The sequence below is a fragment of the Protobothrops mucrosquamatus genome, unplaced genomic scaffold (assembly GCF_001527695.2).
Source record: "Protobothrops mucrosquamatus isolate PMUCROS unplaced genomic scaffold, P.Mucros_1.0 scaffold682, whole genome shotgun sequence".
In the NCBI taxonomy this organism is placed as follows: Eukaryota; Metazoa; Chordata; class Lepidosauria; order Squamata; family Viperidae; genus Protobothrops; species Protobothrops mucrosquamatus.
In genome coordinates, this window is record NW_015386969.1 from 1043716 (window position 1) to 1068463 (window position 24748).

General features: G+C 36.7%; 1 protein-coding gene across 1 annotated transcript in view; it reads left to right on the forward strand.

Annotated features, from left to right (window-relative positions):
• Nucleotides 1–20905, forward strand: part of PTPN1 (protein tyrosine phosphatase non-receptor type 1) — a 102370-nt gene extending 81465 nt beyond the window's left edge. Inside the window, exons 2-9 of the mRNA XM_015818126.1 lie at nt 250–340; nt 4358–4458; nt 7802–7900; nt 11567–11704; nt 12053–12262; nt 15998–16159; nt 17961–18196; nt 20438–20905. Of these exons, the coding sequence (XP_015673612.1) occupies nt 250–340; nt 4358–4458; nt 7802–7900; nt 11567–11704; nt 12053–12262; nt 15998–16159; nt 17961–18196; nt 20438–20627 (1227 nt within the window). The 3' untranslated portion in view covers nt 20628–20905. The remainder of the gene's footprint in view (nt 1–249; nt 341–4357; nt 4459–7801; nt 7901–11566; nt 11705–12052; nt 12263–15997; nt 16160–17960; nt 18197–20437) is intronic.
• The last annotated feature ends 3843 nt before the right edge of the window (nt 20906–24748 follow it).

Sequence of the window (24748 nt, forward strand, 5' to 3'; positions counted from 1 at the left end):
TTCCAAATTTATTTTCAGTAATGATATATACCACTAGTCTGTAATGCATGCCTTGAATTTTTGCCATTATTAATCTTAAAAACTGATTATTTGGAAACTGTTAGCAACAGTTAGCAACTGTTAAAAGCAAACAGAATCATGTATGGTGATAAGCCACTAGCTCTCAGTGATTTTTCTGAACCAAGAATTCAAATCAGTAATATGCACACGTCTTAGCATATACCAATGTATTCTTTTATTTCCTTCTAGGAAATCAAACATGAAGCGAGTGACTTTCCGTGTAAAGTGGCCAAACATCCGAAAAACAAAAATCGCAACAGGTACAGAGATGTCAGCCCCTGTAAGTATTGTGACCACCTCAATTTATTTACAAAAACTATAGCATTTTTTCAATGAAGATTCTAAGTCGTCCAGGTAGAGTTGTCTGGAATTTGTGTCTTGACAACTAGATAGAAGTCCAGTTGCCATGACTCAACTTCCAGATATAGCATTGTATTTTTCTAATATAATTTTTAAAAACTCAAAGGAGCAGGGTTTTTCAAATGTAATGCCAACCTATGAATTAGCATTACAGTACAGGTAATCCTCGACTTACAACAGTTCATTTAGTGCCTGTTTAAAGTTACAACGGCACTGAAAAAGTGACTTAGGACCATTATTCACACTTATCACCATTACAGCATCCCCATGGTCACTTGATCAAAATTCAGTCCGACTCCTATTTATGATGGTTGCAATGTCCTGGGGTCATGGATGACCTTTTGCCACCTTCTGACAAGCAAATTCAATGGCGAAGCAAGATTCTCCATTAACAACCACATTACTAACTAACTTAACCACTGCAGTGGTTCACTTAACAACTGTGACAAAAAAGGTTGTAAAATGGGGAAAAACTCACTTAACAAAGGTCTCATTTAGGAACAGAAATTTTGGGCTCAGTTGTGTATGTAAGACATGTGCAACATGTTTAGTTGTGGATGTTTTACTTAATATGTGGGAGTTACTGAAGTTCCCAGTGAGCAAGATGTCAAGTCAGTAGGACCACTTCGCGAAAATTTTCTGAGGATTTTCTAAGCTAGAAGATTTTTTTTTATGTATTTGTTATGTTAAGCTTGTTTTAGAACTTACGGTACAGCTCTTGTATTTCTTATTCCAAAAATCTCGGAAACTTGGCAGCCGATTTCTTGCAATTATAGTCAGATGAGGTTCTGGGAATTGCAAAACAGGGTTTCTGAAAGAGAGAATTGTGTAATCGTAAAGAGTCATTTATATGCGAAGATTAGATAAGATAATCCTATATAGAAGAGTTTACACACTTGGATTATGGCTTGCTGCTCTAAATTATCTCATGGTAGAGCAGAAATACTATACAAAGAGCACAACAAAATAATAGAATAGAAATAGAATAGGAATAGAATAGAATAGAATAGAATAGAATAGAATCTGGAAGGGACCTTGGAGGTCTCCTAGTCCAGCCCCCTGCTCAAGCAGGAGGACCTATACCATCTCAGACAAGTGACTGTCTACCTCTTCTTAAAAATCTCCAGTGATGGAACATCCACAATTTCTGGAGGCAGGCTGTTCCACTGGTTAATTGTCCTCACTGTCAGGAAGTTTCTCCTTAATTCCAAGTCTTGATCAGTTTCCAACCATTGTTTCTTGTCCTGCCCTCTGGTGCTTTGGTGAATAACGTGACCCCCCTTCTTGGTGATAGTGCTATAATGTCTCCCCTATTTCTTCTTTTCTTTAGACTAGCCAAACCCAAGTCCTGCAGCCGTTCTTTGTATGTTTTAGTCTCCAGGCCTTGGCTCTTCTCTGATTTTTTTCCAAACTCTCAACATCTTTTTTGTGATATGGTGACCAAGAGAGTGTAAGCAATTGAACAATTAAAAATCTTCAAATACATCAGAAAAAGACTTTGGGATTATAGTTAATTATGCACTAAATGTGAGTTCGGCATTGTGATATGGTCATAAAACGATCAGTTTTAGATTGCATTAAATGAAATGTAGATCCCATAAAATGGGAAACAATAGCTCTATTGTTTAGAAATAGAAATAGAAATTCTTCATTAGTCTGAAGGCTAATTTCTGGAGGCTAGTCCCACTTTGAGTATTATAACCATTTCTGACACCACACTTTAAGAAATATTTTGATAAAATGGAAAAGAGCAATAAGACTGATCAGGCAATTAAAAAACTGAAACCTATCAACAAGGAAACTAGAAATTTGTAACTTTGAAAAGACTCATAGCGGGGTGCGTCAGCTATCTGGAAGGGTTATGTAGAACTAGTGGCTATGACATATGGCAATTATTTCCAAAGGAGGAAAATAGTTTACAAAAAATGTTCTCATTAAATCCTAAGAAATGAGTGTGGGTGGAAGATGGTGAAAGGGGATTTAAAATCAAATATTTGTCTTAAATTCACATCACGGCCCTGGTTTTCTTTTGCATCTGCTCATCTACAAGTATTACAGTCATCTACACAGGGGCTTTACTTTGATTGTCATGTGTGCTACACATTCAGATTGCCAGTCTGTTCTTCTCCATATGTTAGAAAACCTCTACAATCATTTAATAGACTAAAAATCTGTTGAGCCTTCCAGGAAAACTCAATACATGCTATAGTGTTGCACATAATTTTGCTTACTGATCAGTTCTAGAGATTCTTTTTATGGTAACCACCATTGATTTTGTTTGTTTTAGATAAAATGGCTTCCAGTCAGTTTGGTTTTCCTGTAAAATGTAGGGATTCTTTTATATCTGGGTGGGCTAAAGGGAACAAACTTTAGATCTTTAAAACAGAGTGCAGTTACTGTCAGAGTGCTTTGAATATTGATAATCGGTGGGTTGGGTTCTAAGAAATGTTAACTATATATATGTTAACTATATGACAATTTAGGTGAAGCAGTTAATTATTTTTATGATAGAGATTTTAGTTTTTCCTGAGAATGAAAGCAATGGTTTACGGAAAAGATTATAAAATCCTACATATAAGATGGTAAATTCTACATTAGCATATCTCTATGACTCTCTGTATTGTGCTTGTTCTAAATAAGTTTATACACAATCGAAAAAGAGGTAGAGGTTCTTCTACAGTATTTCTAGAGCCCAGGGTGGTTTATATTGCTAGGAGCATCCATGTTGGCTTCAACTGGTTTTCCTGGTTAGAAGTAATTTGACTAATATTACCCATGTGCTGATAATCCAACATTTAGCTTACTGTAAAGTGTTCTGCATGGGACCATTCATGTACCTGTTTGGAAAGCTGCAATTAGGACAAAACACAGCTCCTTTGATGTTGAATGGACATGTTATATACATTCTGTGCTGAAGTAACTCTAATGGCTGTCTTGACTGTTGGTTTAGCTTCCATTTAACTTCTAGGCAGCGTATAAAACTTCCAACTGAGGTACTCATTTTAAATCTACATGATTATTGAGATTATTCGGGTGCGATATTGCATGCATGTGCACATAGATGTCAGGCGCAATAAATCAGGAAGCAATGTGGCTCAAATGACTACAGGTTTATTGCATGCTAAAGCTCTCTACAAGAATCTGAACCACTCTATCCTTCATTGGTCTAATCCCGCTTTGGGTATTATAACCATTTCTGGCACCACATTTTAAGAAATATTTTCATAAAATGGAACAGATTCAGAAAACAGCAAAATATATACTATATGACAATTAAGCAAATTGACCAAGCAAATTGCAGTAGATAGGAATCAGTGGAATTCAAGGTGGGCTGGACTTAGATCTCTTGTGAGTGCGAAGGGACTGAAGGCTGATGATGCGCTTGACCCCTCCCTCGAGCTCAGCTTGGCCATCTCCTACAAAATATCTTCTTATTATGTCACTATGCGGAACGTTCCATCTCCACCACCCTCTCAAGAAGCAAACATTTGTTACATTATTTAAATGTTTATTGAAGAGTTTCCTTGTGTAAATATTGATTTTTTTTCCTTCTGTTCTCACTTGTACCTTAGTATGTGTTTTTTTATTCTTGGTTTTAAGTTACTCCTGTTTTATAACTATACATTTGTTTCTTAAAACACTTTCAGAAGTTTTCATAGAAGGCAGCGTATCAGGGTTTTATGTAGAATGAAAAAAATAACACGGGATATGACATTTGGCTCATGGTGTCACATCTTATTAAATATGAAGTGCTCTTCTTTTTCCAAGAATACTTGATAATAGTATAGGAACTTTTCTTAAGAATAAAGGTTTTGCTTTGTGTTTCATATTTTTGAAAACAAAAAGGCTTACTTCTTTATTCTCAAATGAGTTGTTTAGCAAAGTATAAATATTATATAAGTGTTTAATAATGTGGTTTTTTTTATCCATTCTGTAGTTGACCACAGCCGAATTAAGCTGCAGCAAGGTGACAATGATTATGTCAATGCAAGTTTGATAAAAATGGAGGAGGCAAACAGAAGTTATATCCTTACACAGGTAAGAACTTTAAAAGAATAGTAGAAAGAAAATAGTAGTCCTTCTTTCCGGTTTTTTTGGTCTTGGAGCTCACACCTGGTAACTGTGTGGGAAAACAAGTGAAATGCTTTACCTTCACCCATCATGCAGTTACTGTATATGCTATAGGTATAGGGTGCTATTCTGCCCTTTCCACCTCCCCAGTTCCTACAATGCTGCTTTATTGTGGTGAGGAGGGAGGGTGTTTCTGAGACAGATGAGCAAAGAACGACAAGTGTATATGACAGAACTATATATTCCCAGCAGGATCGCCTGTGGTGTGAAGGTCCTCCTAGCTAAATCAAGCAGGCACTGATATTGGGAAATAGTGATGCTGCAAGCAGATGATCACTTTAGTGAAAACATCAAAGGTATCATTTCATACTGTGGAGAAAGCAATGATAAACCCCTGTATTTTACTAAAAAAAAACCTGCATGAATAGACAATCATTATTTCATGATTGACAGCGAAGTCCCTCAAGTCAAATAGGACAACATGCTACTAAGGAAGAGTTGAGGATCTTTTAGAATACTAAGTGGTTAGATTAAAGCCTTAAGGATATCTAGCCATAATGGAGCCTACCCATTATCATGTTATGACAGTTGTAATAATGTAACTGTCCCAATTTTATGATATTTTTTGTGGCAATCATTAATGACATGGTTGTTAAGCAAATCCATTGTTTGCAGTGGGGCACGTTTGCTGAAAATTGAAAATAAATGCCAGTTTTTAGCAAAAACATTGTAAATCACAGTCACGACGATGGAACACTGCAAATGGCTATAAATATGGATCGGTTGCCGAGCACCCAAAATGTGGTCACATATTTCCATGCTTTATAATTTAACTAGTGTGGAATTGTGCAGTTCTCACTAAAAGAATTGGCCTTAAACTGCTGATCATTTCCTGATTAGCTCTCAGAATTACATGTTTTTTGGAAGGATGGGCAATACCTAAGGAAGATATGGATGCTTCTTGGAAAGTGTTGACCAGGGATTAAGGGCCTTTAGATCCAAAACATCTGGAGGACACTAATCTCAGGAATGCTAATCTAGCATAGGACCTATTGTTATTAAGACAGAATCAAGCCATCTACTCCTGAAATAGCACACTGTAGGAAGTGGTGTGCCACACCCTTCCTGTTGGTTGTTGATCACACCATTTTTTCTTTCCAAAGCTGCTTCCTTTGATAAAATCTTGTCCCCTTAGGTACTTTAAATTATTCATCTGTTCATTTGGCTCTGCTTCAATACTTTTCCTTTAATTTATTGGATCTGAACTGTTAAAGATGATTAACATAAGGTTTATCTTCTGTTTTTTAAGAAATCTGTATTATATAGCAGATATCTCGAAATACTAAGAAGCCACTGGGCACAAATTGAGGAAGCTGTTCTTTAGTTTCATCTTTTATTAAATCTAGGAGTATGAAAATTTCAGTACAGAATCTTTATAAAAGTAGCTCTGTAGGCAAGGTTTTAAAGTTCAACAATCAGTACCAAAATGCTACCTCACAAAACTAACATTTAGCTGCAGATCCTTTGTAAATTATGTCACTCATAATAATCCAGGTCCCTCCAACTGAATGGCAAGAGCCTTAGTAGAATTTGGATGAGCATTGTTTGGGTCCACAATTTCCCTCATCCCATATAGCTGAGTTTTAGTCCCAAAATTCTCAACGGTATTAAGTTGCTTTTTCCTGATTTCTGTTAAGAGGGAAGATGATAGATAGGACCATAAGTGAGAGAAAAGCAAATCAGTGTATGGTATATTGCAGTGATGGCGAACCTTTTAGAGACCGAGTGCCCAAACTGCAACCCAAATCCCACTTATGTATCATCGGATGCCGGGTGGGCGTGGCCCATTGGGTGGGTGTGGCCCATTTGGTAAGTGTGACTGTGGTGGTAACGGCAGACTAGGTGGGACTAAAAAGTTCAATCAATCAATTCCAACTTTGCGAGATCTTTTTTTCCCCACGAGAAGTTGAAATTGATTGATTGAACCTTTTTTTTTTTTTTTTGCACACAGCGGCGGAGGCCTAAAGCAAAAAGGTTTTATAAAATCCAGCTGAAGGCCTAGGACTGGGGCAACGGCACGCGTGCCCATAGAGAGGGCTCTGTGTGCCACCTGTGGCACGTGTGCCATAGATTCGCCACCATGGGTATATTGTATTATGACCAGTGAGAGCAATTAATCACTTTTGTGAAATTGACAGTGATAAATCCCTCCTCAACTAATTAAAAGATTTTTTTTTTCTGATCATGGAAAAATCTAGCAATTCCAAATTCTTTTAAGTTCCATTTCCTTTTAACACTGGATCACACACACACACACACACACACACACACACACATATCACATCAAACCTTTATTACAGGCATAGGCTAGCATAGATTATATATATTAATTGTTACAAAAGACAACATACATTTGATATTCTGTCATTTGTAAATTAATCAAATGAATTACAGCCATTCTCTGTAATCTGTCATGCACTTTCAGTGTAAGGGCCCCAGAATATGCCAGGAACAAGATTTATCTTTGGTTGGTTTTTGGTTACTGTTTAAATTCTGATAAATTTGGTATGCTTATACTTCAGTATCTCAGTGCAGCATGGCTTAATTTGATGGAAAAACAAGAGCCTTTGACTTAGGAGAGGGTAACCTTAAAAATGGTGGAATAAACATCTAACAGAAAGAGTAAACTCTCACTGATTTTCTTTGTCAGGCCAAGAACTATTAAAAATTACTGAACTTCCTATGAGTTTTAATAATTCTTCATTTCAACAAATCAGAAGTTACACTAACTACAGAATATAGCTTATCCTGCTGAGTGACATTTTTGCCTTAAGACCTTTTCTTTCCCATCTTCCTTGCCTTCAGAAATTGTGGGTGCTCCAACCCTGGAGGTTTTTAAGAAGAGATTGGACAGCCATTTATCTGGAATGATATAGAGTCTCCTGCTTGAGCAGGGAGTTGGACTAGAAGATCTCCAATGTCCCTTCCAACTCTGTTATTCTATTATTCTGTTTTTCCTTCTGGAAGATACGCTTAAGTATTCTTGCCTATTTGTACAAAAAGCTTTGATGCATGGTTAAATATTACAATCTGGCAACTAGCAAACAAAGCTAACTAACTTGCAATTGCTTCTTTGTTTGTTATTAATTCTAAATTGTCCCAATCTGGACGCCAGATTTTATATACCTAGAAATGGAAGCCACACTGTGTTGCATTTAGAATAACTAAATAAGTATTATTTGATTATAGTACTCAGAAATTTGTGCCATATGAATACTGCTTTTTCTTGAAAGTTCAGTATCCTTTTCAGGGTCCGCTTCCAAATACTTGTGGTCACTTTTGGGAGATGATTTGGGAACAGAAAAGCTGTGGTGTTGTCATGCTTAACAGAGTTATGGAAAAGGGATCAGTAAGTATATATAATTTTTAACTCCTTTGGGATCATGGGTACGTAATTCATGTACATTTTAAAAATCTAGTAAAAATAGTCTAATGTTTTTAATCTAGGAAAAATAAAAAAAAATTGTCCCACAAAGCATTTTTCTAAAATAAAAGAAGTGTTGCTTAAGTGCTTTCAAGATCAGAACTTAAGTTTGCCGTGTAAATTCAATTGTGTCTAATAGCCTTTTTTTTTTAAGCAAAGGAGCCTGGAAATTCAGTGCAGCATTAAATAAAAAAAAGGTTTCTTAAATCACCAGCACCAAATTTTCAGCAAATACTATTTTTTAACCCTTTCCCAGAATCACTATTTGCATGTGTTTATTTTAGTTCATATAAATGTACCTAAACATTATTGTTTTTTGCCAGCAAAGAAGTGTTTGATCCAACTAATTTTCATATTGAGGCATCATTTCTGCTTTTCTAGTCTGTATTGAGGCCCTACAGAACTCTGACTAATGTAAATAGGATGCTACAAACTGAACTAGTTCTTTTACAGTCTTCCTTCATTATGTAATGAAAATAAAGATCCTAAATATCTTACAAATAATTATTTGACATAGTTCATCCTCTTTCAGGAGCTTTATTTTAATGTTTATAGCAGTTGTGCATAGAACCTCTTGGGAAGGAGATTTTGAGCCAAGAATGTTCACCTTCTACATTTTGGTATGGAAGCCAAGATCTGACATGCAGTTGATGGTACTTGACACTGGAAGTTCTCAGTAGCATTTGTTTTCGATAGACTCTTTTAAGGTCTATATGAAAGCTTACTTCAAGGAGAAGTAAGTACTATGTGGAGCAATAGTTTTTGGTTCCTCTTCCTAATGGTCATCATCTCCCCATATTTTTTATGTTGAATGCCTGCCTATACATGATTTTTCTAAAGAAAAAAAAAGAAATAATTCAAGATTAAATACATTTTATGTATTGTTTATTGCATAATGGAATTTTGTATCTCAGATATTAGTATCACAATGCAGTTTGTAAATAATTTCTAAACAGTCTAAAAATTGTTAAAAGACACTTGCAGAAAAGCCAGATAATAGTAGACCATGTTTGGTTAACCTCAATGCACTCAGTCCAGCCCATGTTTGCAGATAAAAAAAAATTGGCAGATACTTTTTTAGCAGAAATGATTCATGAAGCTGATTGGCTAGCATTTCATGAAGTAATACAAATCCCTTACCCAACTTCAAAACAGTTCTACGTTTTTAAAAAGGCAGCAGACAGACATTTTAAATATGTTAAAAATTGTGCAGAACATTTCACCATTTATACTAAAATTTCGGGGGACGAGATTAAACTCACGAGTGAGCCAGCATTCACTTAGTTGTCATGCATGTCAATTAGTATAGGTGTTCCTGAAATCATAATGTTTGGTGCTGGGCTTCATCCTTAAACATCCAAGACTGTCTTTCTCTTTCAAACAGTGGTTGGTTTGCCACTTCAAAGAAATGACCTCAGTGGATGTTGCATTTCTGGACCTCTTTAAAGGAGATGGTGAACCATATTCCTTTTGAAGTGTAGGAAAGAATTCCCTCAACCTAGATGACTCTAGAGAGCCAGTTTGATGTAGTGATTAAGGTATAGAGCTAGAAATGGGAGATCATGAGTTCAAGTGCCTTCGACAGGAAGCCAGCTGGGTGACCTTGGACAGTCAATCTCTCTCTGCCCTAGGAAGAAGGCAGTGGTAAACCACTTCTGAAATCTTGCCAAGAAAACTGCAGGGACTTTTCCAGGCAGTCACCAATACTGATTCAAAGGGAGAAAGTGGGAGGGAGGAAGAAGAGGAAAAGGAGAAGACTAGTTTTTAGCAGTTATTTGTGCACCGAGAAGAGGCTTCCAATTCTATTTATTTATTATTTATTTATTTAGAAAATGTATATAGCCACCTACAGCAATTCTAGGTGGTTTACAAACAATAAAAACACAGTATATGTTTTTTAAAAAATTACCACCACCCACCCCCAGCAACAACACATGATTAAATAAGCTATTTGGTGGTCTGGGTTCCCCAGGCCCGCTGGCAAAACCAAGTTTTCAGGGCCTTATGAAAGACTGTCAAAGTGGGGGTCAGTCTAATTTCTGCAGGCTTGTTGTTCCAAAGGGACAGAGCCACCAGGGAGAAGGCCATTCTTCTGGGTCCTGCCAAATGTACCTCCTTATGGGACAGGACCTGCAGCATTCCCTGCTCTAGTGGGTCCAGTGGATATGACTGGCAAGAGACACGGTCCCTCAGATAAATTCTATAGTAATACAAGTCATGAAATAGACTTAAAAGAAAAATGTTCTGACTTCAGCATTGCCCCAACCACCATTATGTACATTTCACCATTGCTGGTAACTATGAGCAAAGTATGAAATTATAGAGAGCTCTTTAGAGCAGGCTGCCAACTCCACTAAACAAATGGTTGTGTGGGACACTAAATGGATAGGAATCATTGTTTGTCACCATGAGGTACAAAAATCATACGTGCGGCAAATTCTCTCATGTGCTGTAAGGAAAAATAAGTTCACAGGCGGTTATAATTTCTTACTATATCTAGCTGAATCGTGCTGTTCAGGTTGAAAGGAAGAAAAATGTTGTTCCCTCTAAGAATGAGTCAACTTCTTGAAAGCATTTCTTTTGTGAATCCCATTTGATTCTGTTCCATAAAAAACCTTCAGTATAATCATCCCACGCTTAATTATTTTTCATTGGTATTTAATGAGTATAATAATTAATGTCTTTGTTAGAGGCTAGAAACAAAGGAAGAAAGAATATGGTTCTTACTTTGAGAATAGAACACTAAAAATCCATAAGTAGTGAACATTTCCTTCTTAACTTCTGCTGAGTTTTAATCCTAGCCAGAGAAATTATTTTGTCTTCTCTGGGGTATATTTTTTGTGACCAAAATGTGTGTTACTTAGTGCAATTCTAGATTTTCCAATAAGACTCCCTATTTTCGAGGATTAGATAGATATTTCTAGCATGTGCACATCCTAATGATGGGTTTCTTAGATTTCCTGGAAGATAATTTCTTTGAAAATTTGTATGATTAGTCAAAAACTTAGATAATGAGCAGTTCAGACTTCATTTACAATAAACTATTGTAGTCTTTAACTATCCCATGTGCCATCAAAATGACTTCATAAGAGGGGGATTTTTGAAGCTAGGTCTGAGGTATCCAGGCTGTCTTTAATGCAACTCTTTCATTTGAATTGCAATTCAAAGTTTGTTCCTGAAGTCATCCAGGTGAACATCCAATCCTTAAATCGCTTGGATAATGTTCTTACCTTGTCATGTTTCTTAGTGACATATTCTGTAATCCCAAAGTAGATCCAGAAATTCAGAATCTAGTGTCAAGCCAAATTATTGAGATAGCAATGGTGCACTTAATAGTTGCAGTGTCTTAAGGAAAAAATATTGGAATTTTTTTTTTGAGATTAAGCATTTTGTTTCTATGTATGTCTGAATAAACATGCATATAAAAGTGCCCATCAGTGCAGAGCTATACAGATTGAAAGTGTAATCTTACCATGGTGTTCTCTGAGTGTCATATATATTGATGATTTGGTGAGTGTATTTATATTTAGCTGTATTCATTCTATGTTAAATAATTTGCATGTAAGTCATGTTCTGCTTTCTGCCCTCCAGATAAAATGTGCACAATATTGGCCACAAAAAGAGGAGAAAGAAATGTTCTTTGAAGATACAAACTTTATATTGACCTTAATATCAGAAGATGTAAAATCCTATTATACAGTCCGACAATTAGAACTGAATAACCTCATAGTGAGTATGATAAAAATTAAATCAGTGTGCTATATTTTGCAGCATTGGTTCTCTATTAAAATGGGTGATGCTTAGCATTCTTGATGCTTCAAGAATTTCTATAGTTGAAATTAAAAGTCTTAAGTTTTGATTTTGGATAGCATTTCATTCTAATTTTGAATATTGCTAATATCCAGGATTTTTAATTCTATGATGTCTGTTGGGAATGGCATTATCACTATCCTGCTGTTATTTCCTATAACTTCACATTTGTTAGGCATTTTCCAAAGCTTAACAGGATACTTCCAATTTCCAAATTGCAAGTCCATTTTTCATCTTTAATTTATTAATTTACTTAACACTTTACAGACACATGAAACGCGAGAAATTCTGCATTTTCATTACACAACGTGGCCTGACTTTGGAGTCCCGGAATCTCCAGCTTCATTCCTCAACTTCCTGTTCAAAGTGAGAGAATCGGGGTCTCTGAGTCCTGAGCATGGTCCCATTGTAGTGCATTGCAGTGCTGGAATTGGAAGATCAGGAACTTTTTGTCTGGTTGATACTTGTCTTCTCTTGGTAAGAATGGCTGATAGGCATAGCAGGAATTTGGGTTGGTTATATGGTTGGTTCAACTGGGCTCAGAGCAAAATACTTTTCAGGGACTTCTGCAAGGTATTTTTGTTTTGATCACCATTGTGCTTCTGCAATAAAGGCTGCTGAATGGAGTAGGAACTGATATGAAAGCCCATAAGTTAGACCAGGGGTCCCCAACCTGTGGGCCATGGCCCACTGGCCACCGGGCCGCAGAACAGGCTGACCAGTGCGTGCACTCACCCCCACTCATGCTAGTGCCACCATTACGCCAATGGGGCACCACACGACAAAAAACAGGGTGCCACTAGCACGCGCACGTAAAATGCTTCCTCCTCCCTTTCCCTCTGGTCTGCCAACCAAGAAAGATTGGAGACTTCTGATCTAGGCCAGGGGTCGCCAATCCCCGATCCGTGGACCGGTACTGGGCCGCGACATGCCAGCAACCGGTCCGTAAAAACAAGCAAAGCCCCATCCGTGGAATGCAGGCAGCACACAAAACCACACACTCTTGGTCCGTGGAAGAACCTTTCTCCACGGAACCGGTCCCTAGTGCCCAAAAGGTTGGGGACCTCTGAGTTAGACAATATCCCATATTTCTTTTCAATTTTGACATTGAAAAAGAAAAGACTGGAAGGGGAAAGAAGAGGCTACAGCAGCTGGGAGGAACACAAAAAACACTGTTGTTGAAGTTTTCCCATAAATCTTTTGAGTAAATGGGTAAGAAGTCACGACACAAAACCGAAGTTTCGAATCGTGGTCGTCTTATAAGTCATTTCAGACTGGAGACAATCAGTTATGAATGGTGGTTAAGAAAGGGGTAAGACGAGGAAAGAACAAGGTTAATGTGACATGGAGAACTAAACCCGTTACAAATTGTAATAGAAAAACTAAAAGTAACGGAATTTAAAATTCGACCTTTCAAATAATTCATGAATAGCTCTCCAGGACTCTTTAGTGCCTTCCCACAATTCTATTCTATTCTATTCTAGCCTATCTAAAACCCTGGTGGGAAATCCCATGCTGTCCTAAGGCTGTAGAATTTATTTGGAAGTACATCCTGCAACTTTTGAAAAAAAAAGTCACGACAACAACCCTTGCAAAGGATTACAATGCTAAGCATGTTTACTTTAATGTAAGATCCATTGTGTTCAGTGATGTTTATTTAGTAGCATTTAGGATAAGTGTAATTAGGATTGCAGCAATTGTGTCTTGCCCAATGTATTTCTGATCACAACGTACTCCATGCTAATATTATTACATGTCTAAAAGCAGGCACTTTGGACCTTTTTTCCTAGAAAGTTTAGTATTATTTTCTTTTTGCCCTTCCCTTAGTAAAATTCTAATTTCTAATCCTTGTGGCTGTAGGGATGAACTTGGCAAGGTTCACAGGTTGCATGAAGCCATTATTTGCTTAAGCATGATTTATTTAATACATCTTGGTTGGCCGGGTTTACAAATAAACCATTTTGTGGTTTACTGTAGGATGTGACTAAACGGCATGGTTGAAATGGTATTAGCAGAAGTAATAAGGGTTATGCTTAGGGAGAGGCAGGGCTAGTTTATTAAGTAGTAAACTCCTGCACTGTATGCCCCTAATGTTCTTTTTCCTACATTTGGTTACTAATTGGTTTATTTAATTTTGCTTTTTTTAAGTTATCAAATAATAACATAAATTTAAGATGTCTATAAAAAGATGTAGAAAATATTTTTAAAAAATTTACTAAAAAGTCAGATTGATGAACCTGAAAAGGATTCCAGAGGGAACTGGGGGATATCCTGGGCGATTTACTGCACGGTCCTGCTGAGGCTCTGGTTATGATCTGGACCCAAAGGGCAGCTGACCCTTTGGATAGGATTGCGCCTCTTTTGACCAATCGCTCCAGGTACTCCCCATGGTTCACGGAGGAGCTGTGGGTCTGAAAAGGGTGAAAAGATACCTAGAGTGCCCCTGGAGGAAAATGAGAGAGGAATCCAATCAGACGTGATTTAGAGCTGGTATTAAAGCCTATCTGATGGGGGTAAAAGTGGCGAAACAGCATTATTTCATTGTATCTGCAGTGTCGTTAATGTTATTATTTAATGTTTCATTGTTTTTTGTTGGTTTTAATGATTGTAAGATGTCTAGCTTTGCCTCCTGGCCAGATGGGCAGCATATAAATTGAATAAGTAAATAAATAATGATCATAGATGACATCCATATGGTTTTCTTGGTAAAAATACAGGTCACCAAATGGTAACGGAAGAGGGTGTGTTATACTTAACTACGAAAACCGTAACAGTACTTTTACAACTAGACGGAGGTTATAGAAGGAAATTCGCAACAGACGAATGAAAAGGACCCACAAGGACGACCCTTATATATATATAAGAACCGTTTGCGAAAGTCACAAGAAGTAAGTAGAGAAGGACCTTGTAAGGGTGGACCACCACCGCCACAATGAGGCAGTGTGTTCAATTCTTTGTTTAGCAATGATACTTATCTACAAGAAATTTTATACCAAATATGACCACCACAGATATAAGAAAAAATATCTTTTTGACAATCTCTCCAGCATTGGCAAGCATAATTCTGATAGATAAGTGCCAATCTAACTGGGATCAAGTGCCATCAGTATATAATGTTTCACTGCAATTCCTGGACTAAAGCTAAGGTGAATTCACCTGATTTCTATAATTCTGCAAATTTGTTTCTTGTATGGATTTACCAAGATCAGTATCTCAAACTTCCTTTAAATCTTGGGGTGGATCTCCTATTGCTAATTGCAGTAACAATCTATATAATTTTTTAGATTATTTCCTTGGGTTCTTATAAGTAACTATTAGATTCTCAAATTGGTATAAGGCTCAATTGCTGAATCTCTAACATTCATGTTGCCTAAAGGAGATTTGAGTTGATCCCAGAAAAACCATGATAACTTACCATTTATTCATTGCTTATCTCATTCTATCTGTCTGTCTGTCTGTCTTCTATATAATCTATTTACCTACCTACATACTTAGAAACTGCCATCTCACATAGTGACTCAAGGTTAGGCTTTATGGACCTAATATTTATTGCTATAAAATATTTTAGTCTAAAAGTAATGGATTTTATTTTAAGAACATTTTATTATAAGGTAATAAATACTGAAATGTGATTTACAGACATAAAACTCATATTCTGGGCTGATATAAAAGATAGCAAATAAAGTCAACTGTTTCTAAGGGGCCTGAGGACATTGTAATTCCTTATCTATTGTTGAGTATTGGAACTAAGCATGATAGCTGCAAACGTTTTCAGAGGGATGGTCATTTTTAATATGGTAAGAAATAAAATTCTTTGAGCCCCCTTAAGATTATATTATGATGGTGTGAATTTCACAGAAATTAAGTTGTAATAAAATGTGCTATCTTTGTGTTCTTATTGAATATTGTGTCATTTTAGGAGACTTGAGAATTCTTAATATCAGTGGTTTGCAACTACTCTGCAAATGAAAATTTATACTACTGTATGCTTTTATGCGATCAAATTCTTGTTGAGTTGCATGTGTTTGTTCTCAGGAATTACTTTTCTGGTTTGTTGCATAAGTGCTGATTTCTCATTGTTTCTGCATTCATGGACATTTTTTGTCGATATATGAATTTTTACATCATGTGTGTTGTTTTATTTCAAAAGTCCCTGTGAATTCTGAGAAACATGATAAGATAGTTCACTAAGTGTCACCTCTCTTTGTGCAGATGGACAAAAGGAAAGATCCTTCTTCTGTCGACATTAAACAGGTTCTTTTAGAAATGAGGAAATACCGAATGGGGCTTATACAAACAGCAGACCAACTTCGCTTCTCATACTTGGCTGTTACAGAGGGAGCCAAATTTATTATGGGCGATTCTTCAGTACAAGTGAGCGCAATACATATTGTCTTCAATTTCAATTATTCTTTATAGTGACTCTTAGGTTTTAGTATGTGGAAGAATTCCAATGCAGTGTTATGCATTAAAAAGGAGTGGTCCATGATTTATTTTATTTTTTTTGCATGCTAGTCAACATAGCTAATAAACATAGCAAATAATATAGAAACTTTTGGTATTTTCAAAGGTGATAGATCAGTGATGGCGAACCTTTTAGAGACCGAGTGCCCAAACTGCAACCCAAAACCCACTTATGCATCATCAAGTGCCATGTGGGTGTGGCCCATTGGGTGGGTGTGGCCCATTGGGTGGGCGTGGCTGCAGTGGTAACGACAGACTGGGTGGGACTAAAAAGTTCAATCAATTCCAACTTTGCAAGATCTTTTTTTCCCTGTGAGAAGTTGAAATTGACTGATTGAACCTTTTTTTTTTTTGCACATGGCGAAGACCTAAAGCGAAAAGGTTTTATAAAACCCAGCTGAAGGCCTAGGACTGGGTCGATGGCGCGCGTGCCCACAGAGAGGGCTCTTAGTGCCACCTCTGGCACCCGTGCCATAGGTTCGCCACCACTGTGATAGATGATAGGTAGGTAGGTAGGAAGAGAGAGAGAGAAATAGAGAAATAGATAGATGATAGACAGATATATAATACAGAGTTTATTATGACATATATTTGGGGGAATTACAGTAGTCTTTCTCAGATTCCTAATCAGTAAGAGCTAGTAATGATTATGATATTCATAATTAGCATATGAGAAATACTTTTCCATTAGAGATATGATTTAACAGTAATAAAATGGCAAGATGTTATTAGCTCTGTTTGTGCCATAGGAAGTTGAGTTTGAACCTCTTAATAAGTTACAGCTTAGCTGTTTCACATTGAAATCTGATATCATAGTCCTTCGTTTTAAAATAAGCTCTGATGGCATCTCCCTGGAGGTTGAGATACAGTATTCTTCTTGACCACTTTTTCCTCATGGATATTTATCAGATTTGATGTCTATTTATTTTCATGGAATTAGTTGATTTATCTTCTGTAAAAAGTAGCAGGACATTGATGACAAATGGTGGTATACTTTTGTAGTAAAATGAGAAAGTATATGATCAAGAATGAGCACTGGCTGCAGTGAAGAACTTGTTTAGGATTATATGAGATTCTGATTAGAAACACAACTCCTTGTTCACAGTTTACAAATGCAGGGAACCATTGTTATAAATATAGGGCAAAACATGCCCCAATTCTTCATTTGTTGATTTTTTTTCCAATGTAATTTATGACTCCCAACAACTCTGGGAAGGTTACAGTTAAAACTACAAAACATAAAGCAGAATCATGCCCCCCCCAAAACAATATAAAGTAATAATAATAACAAAAAATGTTTATTCTGCCCTTTCTTCCCACTTCCTGTCTATATTTTATACACAAGAAGACAAGGGTAAGAGAGGTTTCTCTGAAGCATGTGTTTTCCATAAGAAAGTTTCTCATATATATTTAAATATAACAAACTACAACAACTTTTTCATAAATATAGCAATAGCACTTAGACTTATATACCACTTCACAGTGCTATACAGCCCTCTCTAAGTGGTTTACAAATATCAGCGTATTACCCCCAACAATTTGAGTCATCATTTTACCAACCTTGGAAGGATGGAAGGCTGAGTCAACCTCGAGCCCTATCAGGATTGTCTCTATAAATTTTAGGTTCCTATATATCCAGGAAAATGTTCAGGGATTGAGGGAATTAATGATCATTTTAGAGAAGTTAATAAATTCCTTCTTCATGTTGAAGGAGCAGTGGAAAGAACTCTCTAATGAAGACTTGGATCCACCACCAGAGCATACTCCTCCCCCTCCAAGGCCACCCAAAAGAACCTCTGAAATGAATAATGGAAGGGTGCATGATCCTATGGAAGTTTTTTCAAAGCATCCAAGGGCTGAGGAAGAAATCAAGTACGCTGCCAGGGCTTTGGAAGCCAGTGTCCTGGATGGCAGAGCTTATTCCTCTGAGCAGCAGGGCATGGAGAGGTAATGTTGCCAAGGAGTACTTTGGAGTATTTATTGTAGATTCTCAACAAATTGTCTCAGCTTAAAGTATGTTCCCATTAGTTTGTGTCCTCTGCTCCTTTTTTTCTAATGTATTCAGTAAAATACACTGGAAATATAATTCTCCTTCCCATATGTCAGGGTATGAAATAAAATTAGACATTTGAAAGTTGAGTCATTTTTGCTGTAGATTGCATTATCTTAGAACAGAATAATAGAATAAAAACTTTATTGTCACTTTTAATGTACACTAATCGGCATACGTTAAAATGACATTTTGTAGCATACAGCTCTCAATATACACTACATAAATATGACAAAAATAAATAAATACAGAATTATGCATATACCCATGTATATTACGATTTGGACGAGGGGATAGATGGGGAACTCATCAAATTCGCAGACGACACCAAGTTGGCAGGAATAGCCAACACTCCAGAAGACAGGCTTAAGATACAGAAGGATCTGGACAGACTTGAACACTGGGCATTATCTAACAAAAAGAAATTCAATGGTGAAAAAAGCAAGGTTCTACATTTAGGCAAGAAAAACCAAATGCACAGGTATAGTATAGGGGGTACCTTGCTCAATAGTAGTAACTGTGAGAGGGACCTCGGAGTCCTAGTGGATAATCACCTAAATATGAGCCAGCAGTGTGCTGCAGCTGCCAAAAAGGCCAACACAGTGCTAGGCTGCATTAACAGAGGGATAGAATCAAGATCACGTGAAGTGTTAATACCACTTTACAATGCCTTGGTAAGGCCACACATGGAATACTGCATCCAGTTTTGGTCACCGTGATGTAAAAAAGATGTTGAGACTCTAGAAAGAGTACAGAGAAGAGCAACAAAGATGATTAGGGGACTGGAGGCTAAAGCATATAAGGAACGGCTGCTGGAATTGGGTATGTCTAGTTTAATGAAAAGAAGGACGAAGGGGGACATGATAGCAGTGTTCCAATATCTCTGGGGCTGCCACAAAGAAGAGGGAGTCAAGCTATTTTCCAAGGTGCCTGAAGGCAGGACAAGAAGCAACGGGTGGAAACTAATCAAGGAGAGAAGCAACCTAGAACTAAGGAGAAACTTCCTGACAGTTAGAACAATTAATCAGTGGAACAACCTGCCTCCAGAAGCTGTGAATGCTCCAACACTGGAAGTTTTTAAGAAGAGACTGGACAGCCATTTGTCAGAAATGGTATAGGGTTTCCTGCCTGAGCAGGGGGTTGGACTAGATGACCTCCAAGGTCGGTCCCTTCCAACATCATCATCATCATCATCATCATCATCATCATCATCATTATTATTATTATTATTATTATTATTATTATAATATGACACATAGAAACATCACAATCTTCTGGAAAAAGAAGCTTTTAAATGCTTTAAATTTAAATGTTTTAAATTGAATTCTGTATGGACAATATAATATTGCCATATCTGAGTTAAAAGCCACCCTATACCTGAGCTACTTTAGTAACCTAATAAAGGATATAAAAGTATGATTCTTATAAGTCAAAAAGTAGCTTTGAAAGAAGCTAATATTTTTCTTACTTGCCTTCTGAAATAACATTGCTTAAAAAAAAAATCCATGATAGCATATGAGTTTGAAAGAAGAATGTCATGTCTTATAGTTTGAAAATATTTTAACTTATTTACTTAAATTTGCAATGGCTGAAAATGAAGGAGAGCATTTTATTTAAAAATTTCTCAATGGAATGAAGTGTTTTAATTGAGCTTAAATGTTGTCAGGATGAAACTATAAATTTCATGTAAGTTTATTATTCCTGGGAAAGGGGGATATATAAAAAAATAATTATGGAACTAATGGTCCTATGTGGTTCTACTTCAGATTCTTTAAGACAAATTTTTCAGAGAAACACCTTGCCTCTTCAAAAGAAATTTAGAGGTGATTTCAAGTTTTCTAGCTCCATTTATAGAAACTTTATCCAGAAATTGAGTGAGATGGTTATCAGAAACATAAAGGTGAAGTGTATTTTAACACTAGATGTCACTATTGCTTTTTATATCAACGGGACCCCTTTCCTAATTTGTCCTGTTTTAATTTAGCTATTCTTGTTAAGAAGTCATTTAATGACTTAAATGACAGAACCAGAATATTGGAATCATGCTGGGGAAAGCTCATTTACTTTTCAAATTAAGCCTCACTAATCACCACGCACCAAAGAATTCTTCTAATCTCAGCATGTTTATTGTCCTGCAGCACCAGTCCAGATAGTACGCTTAGGAAGAGAACTGTTGATGCTTCACCATGCAATGATGAAATTTTGAAGCCAGAAGAAGAGGATGAAGAAAGCATGATGACAACTTGGAAACCATTCCTGGTCAACATCTGCATGTTCACTGTCCTGACAGCGGGCGCATACCTCTGTTACAGAGTATATTTTCATTGATGGACATCACTTTGGTGGTATCAGAATACCAGTAACATCCGTGGTGTTTCATTTGTTTCTGTACAAGAAAGCTAAAGGGGGCAACTAAGCCTTATCCAAGTGGAAATGTATGGTATGTTAGAGAAGTTGGAACTTTGGTTAGGGTTTAAAGAGAAAGTTGATGCACTAGGGTTTAGGATTTAGCCCTAGGTCCCAAGAACATAATATTCTAATCTCAGGGCCTTAAGATATTCAGGAGTAAGCAGAGAATATGCCAAATAAGTCTTGTGTTTTTCATTTTTTTCCTTATTTTTTAAATGGAATAATAAGAGTTTACAACACATTGCTGGGTTTTTTTCAATATTTTAAAACCAGGGGGGGGTACCTTTGTTGTTCTTTTGGTGGTTTTTCAGAAAAAGGAACTAGGCACAAGTGAAAATTGCCTGTGTTCTCCAAGCATTTGTAACCCAATACGCAATCTTATTCCTTTAAACAACCACTGTATACACAGATACACACCCCTGAAGAATGTACAGTTTTTTTTGAGAGAGAGGGAGCTTTTCACTCTTTGCCTTTTTAAGGACTGATGGCTCAGTCTAAAGAACCACTTATGCATAGCCTCCTAATAGATTTGGATGTTGCTCAGGAGCTCCGGTGAATGAATGGAGACTGGACAGTAGTGTTCCCTCCATGCTCGTTGGATTGCACCCTGAGTTTTTTGGCAGTGCAAATAATATGGGATGTATTTTATTTTACTCAAGTAGGTTCTTGCTTCAGTAACATGCTATAAATGGGCACCACTTTTTCTCAGGGCATCCCAACAGGTCAATGCTACAATATTCTCCCTCCTTTTTGGACAAAATGAGTGATTCCTCTCCCTACTCGCCATCAGTGCTCATTGCTATTTGTCAATCATCTCTTGCACTCTTATTTCTGTGTACATGCCCATTGTATTGCACGATCAACTTCCTAAAAAATATTTAACTGTGTATATAGTTTCCGATCCTTATGGAGAAGGGGAAGGGAAATGTAAGCAGAATGTCCACCAGCATTTATATATCAGATACTTGCTTTAGAAAAGGACCAGGGTGTAAGCTTCGTCATCCTATGGAATGTAAAATACAATCTCATTCTAGACTTACCCTGTGAAGAGTGTCCTGTGCCTATACAGAATAGAAGAGGAACCATTTTAAAATCATCATCGCTATCTTAACACACATGCAACCCTTCTTACGGTAAAGATCCAGTGCAATGTTTCTCAGCAAAACTTCAGTGCTGGGCCAGCTCTTCTCTCGATCTTTTCCTGTTACAAACCACTGTGTTGATGATTTTTCAAGTGTTGTTTTTAGAACAAAGATTCCAAGATTAGCTTTTATTTGGCTTAGCTGTTTAGGAGCCAGGTTTAAGGCTGCAGTCTTATGCATCCTTGAATGGAGCCCCACTGAACTCCTTATTCTGACTGTTAATTCAGATGTGTAAGATTTTTGCTTCATCAGTGAGCTTTCTACCTCTGCTGAAGAGGAGGTTTGCACCCTAACTCAGAACAAATCCTTTGAAGAGAGAATTTGTTTGTATTTTATTTTATTTTATTTTAGGTACAGCTGTAGCTGCTAAGAAAAGAGTAAAAATTGACCAATCATGTGTTTTGTTGTTCATAAATATTATGACTGGGGAAGTATGCTGATGTTGATAACCCCTCCCCCTTCCCCTCTTTATAAGCAATATAAATAACAAAAGGAACCTTGTTACAGAGGAGAAAGAGTACTGAAGTTGCAGCTGTTTCATTAACAAAATGGCACCCTATTTACAGTGCAAGTTATTTGGAAATTCTATATTCTACCTATATAGCACTTAAGTATCATCATCTCTTTTAAAAAATCTGTGATATATCAGGGTTCTCACTCCATATTTATTTTGCTCCTCAATTCTGACCAAAGTTGGCTTTTTCTTCTTTAAACAAATGAGATGTTAAAGAAAGGTCTTGGAGAAGGGGAAGGAAGAAAAGGTAAAATGAGGCTAGTATCAAGGTTTTTTTCAAAATGACAATAATACATTCATAGGTAGTCCTGGGTAACTCACAGCCTTACCTATGAGAAAGAGGAATTTTATTAAGCAGTCAATACTTAGTAATAATATTGGAAACATGAAAATATTGACATGATTATAGAAAATGGCATAATATATAATGGCTCATCTATGTATTTTGCTACTCAGTATGTGATTGCTTTGTCCCTTTCACGTTCTGTCATCCACTAGAATATTATTCAGACACATTTGTATCACATTTTTATTCAACTGCATGTATAAAAGTCTCCTAAAAATGTCCTGATTGAAATCCATGTGCTTAAAAGGTGAACATAATTTTTATATTTCTGCTTTCTGATGTGCCCAATTATACTTGCATGATTTGATTATTTAAATGGCTGTGATTCCAAGGGTGTCGCTGAAGTGTTTTCATTCAGCTCCAAGATTGGTAGGTGTGTGTGTTCTCTTTAAAAAGAAAAAAAAAGCCCGGTTGCCTGTATCTTGCCTATTATTTGGCAGTTTTTCTATGTACACCATCTAAACCAGTTGTATAGCACTCATTTCAATCAAGTAACTATAGTACAAACATTCCAGAGTGTGTACAAAGCCATATTCACACCTCTCTCTCACACACACAAACACAGGTTTTTTATGGCAAATTGCTGAAACGTGAAGTGCCAAGACGGGCATTCAGCAAGAGGGGTCAAAAATGTCAAGATGACAGCCACAACCACTCGATTGAAAGCCCACCCCCTTTTGATGTTTGTGACATATGTAAAAAAAAAGGGGGTAGGTTCAACTGTACGGGCGCAGGGACCATCTTAACTATTTTTATTTCCCAGAGACGCCCCCATGCCAAGATACTTTAAATTGTCTTCTGATAGTATGAAGGAAACAGTTATTTAGAAAGATAACCAGAATGAAGCTAGAACTGAAAACCTTTTTTTTTATTTTTTTAAAAATGAAAGGACTTTGGTTAAAAAAAATAACTTTTTGATGAAAGAATTGTATTATCTCTTCCACAACGACATGGTCAACTTCAGAATGTATCTCCACAGCAACGTGATTGTACTATATTTAATCTGTCAGGAAGAACTAAATTTCTTCTTTTGTTGTCCCAAGACAGCCAAGAAATCTCTTCTGATTACCATGTTCCTCTCAAGTCTGCCAGCATCACTTATTTGCCTTGATCATTTTGAACAAAAGAAGTGCTGTATCCAATCAAAAATCTTTTTTATGGTCATAGACCAGCATAAGAAGGGTGGAATAGAAAGTGCTATAAGAAATACAGTAGGAAGCCCCGATAAAGCTCAGCGAGGTGTGGATACGGCTTGTCATGCTGAACTGTAAGCATTTTGTTTTGATGTCCTTGTACATGTAACGTAGTAGTTTGGGGTGTGTATATATACAGTAGCATTTCAAAGTGGATGTATTGGTTAACCTATTCTTGGGCGGGGTTGGGGAGGGGGAAGGAAAAGAAATATCCATGTTTAAACTTGTTAGAAAGTTAGTGAGCTGCTCTGCTATATGCCTTAAGCAAATATTTACTCATCAGGTCTTTCTTTTTTACCAATTGCCATAGAAAACTTTTTTAAGAAAAGAAATAAAATAAGATAAAAACAAGCTAAATGTTTTGGTATAATACGTTTTCAGGTATATTGTCTCTTACGTAAGGTGTTGCAACAACCTTACAGTTTCAGTAAAACTGTACAGTTTTTCAACTTCCCATACAAATTTTCAGTTCTCATTTTAGCTGCAACAATAAAATTCTTTTATAAAGAAACACTTGTCTGATTTTTCTCCGCTTCCTTTTTTGTTTGTTTCAATGGCAGCAGCAGCAAAAGCTCATTGAAGCATATATTAGTCTTTGTGGGAAATTTTAATTATTTTACCTTGAAATTGCAGACTAGCCTGTTCTCATAAATTGGTAGGCAGTTGTGGGGAAAGATTTTCCACGCTTGATTAGGATGGCGGTTTATTTCCTTCACTGTGGTAAGAGATTGCAATCTCCTAATCTCATACACTAATAAATACTTTAATAGGTGAAAAAGATTGTTTTGAATTTTACATTCAGCCTCTGTATTGCCAAAAGGAAAGACATAGCGGGGGGGGGGGGG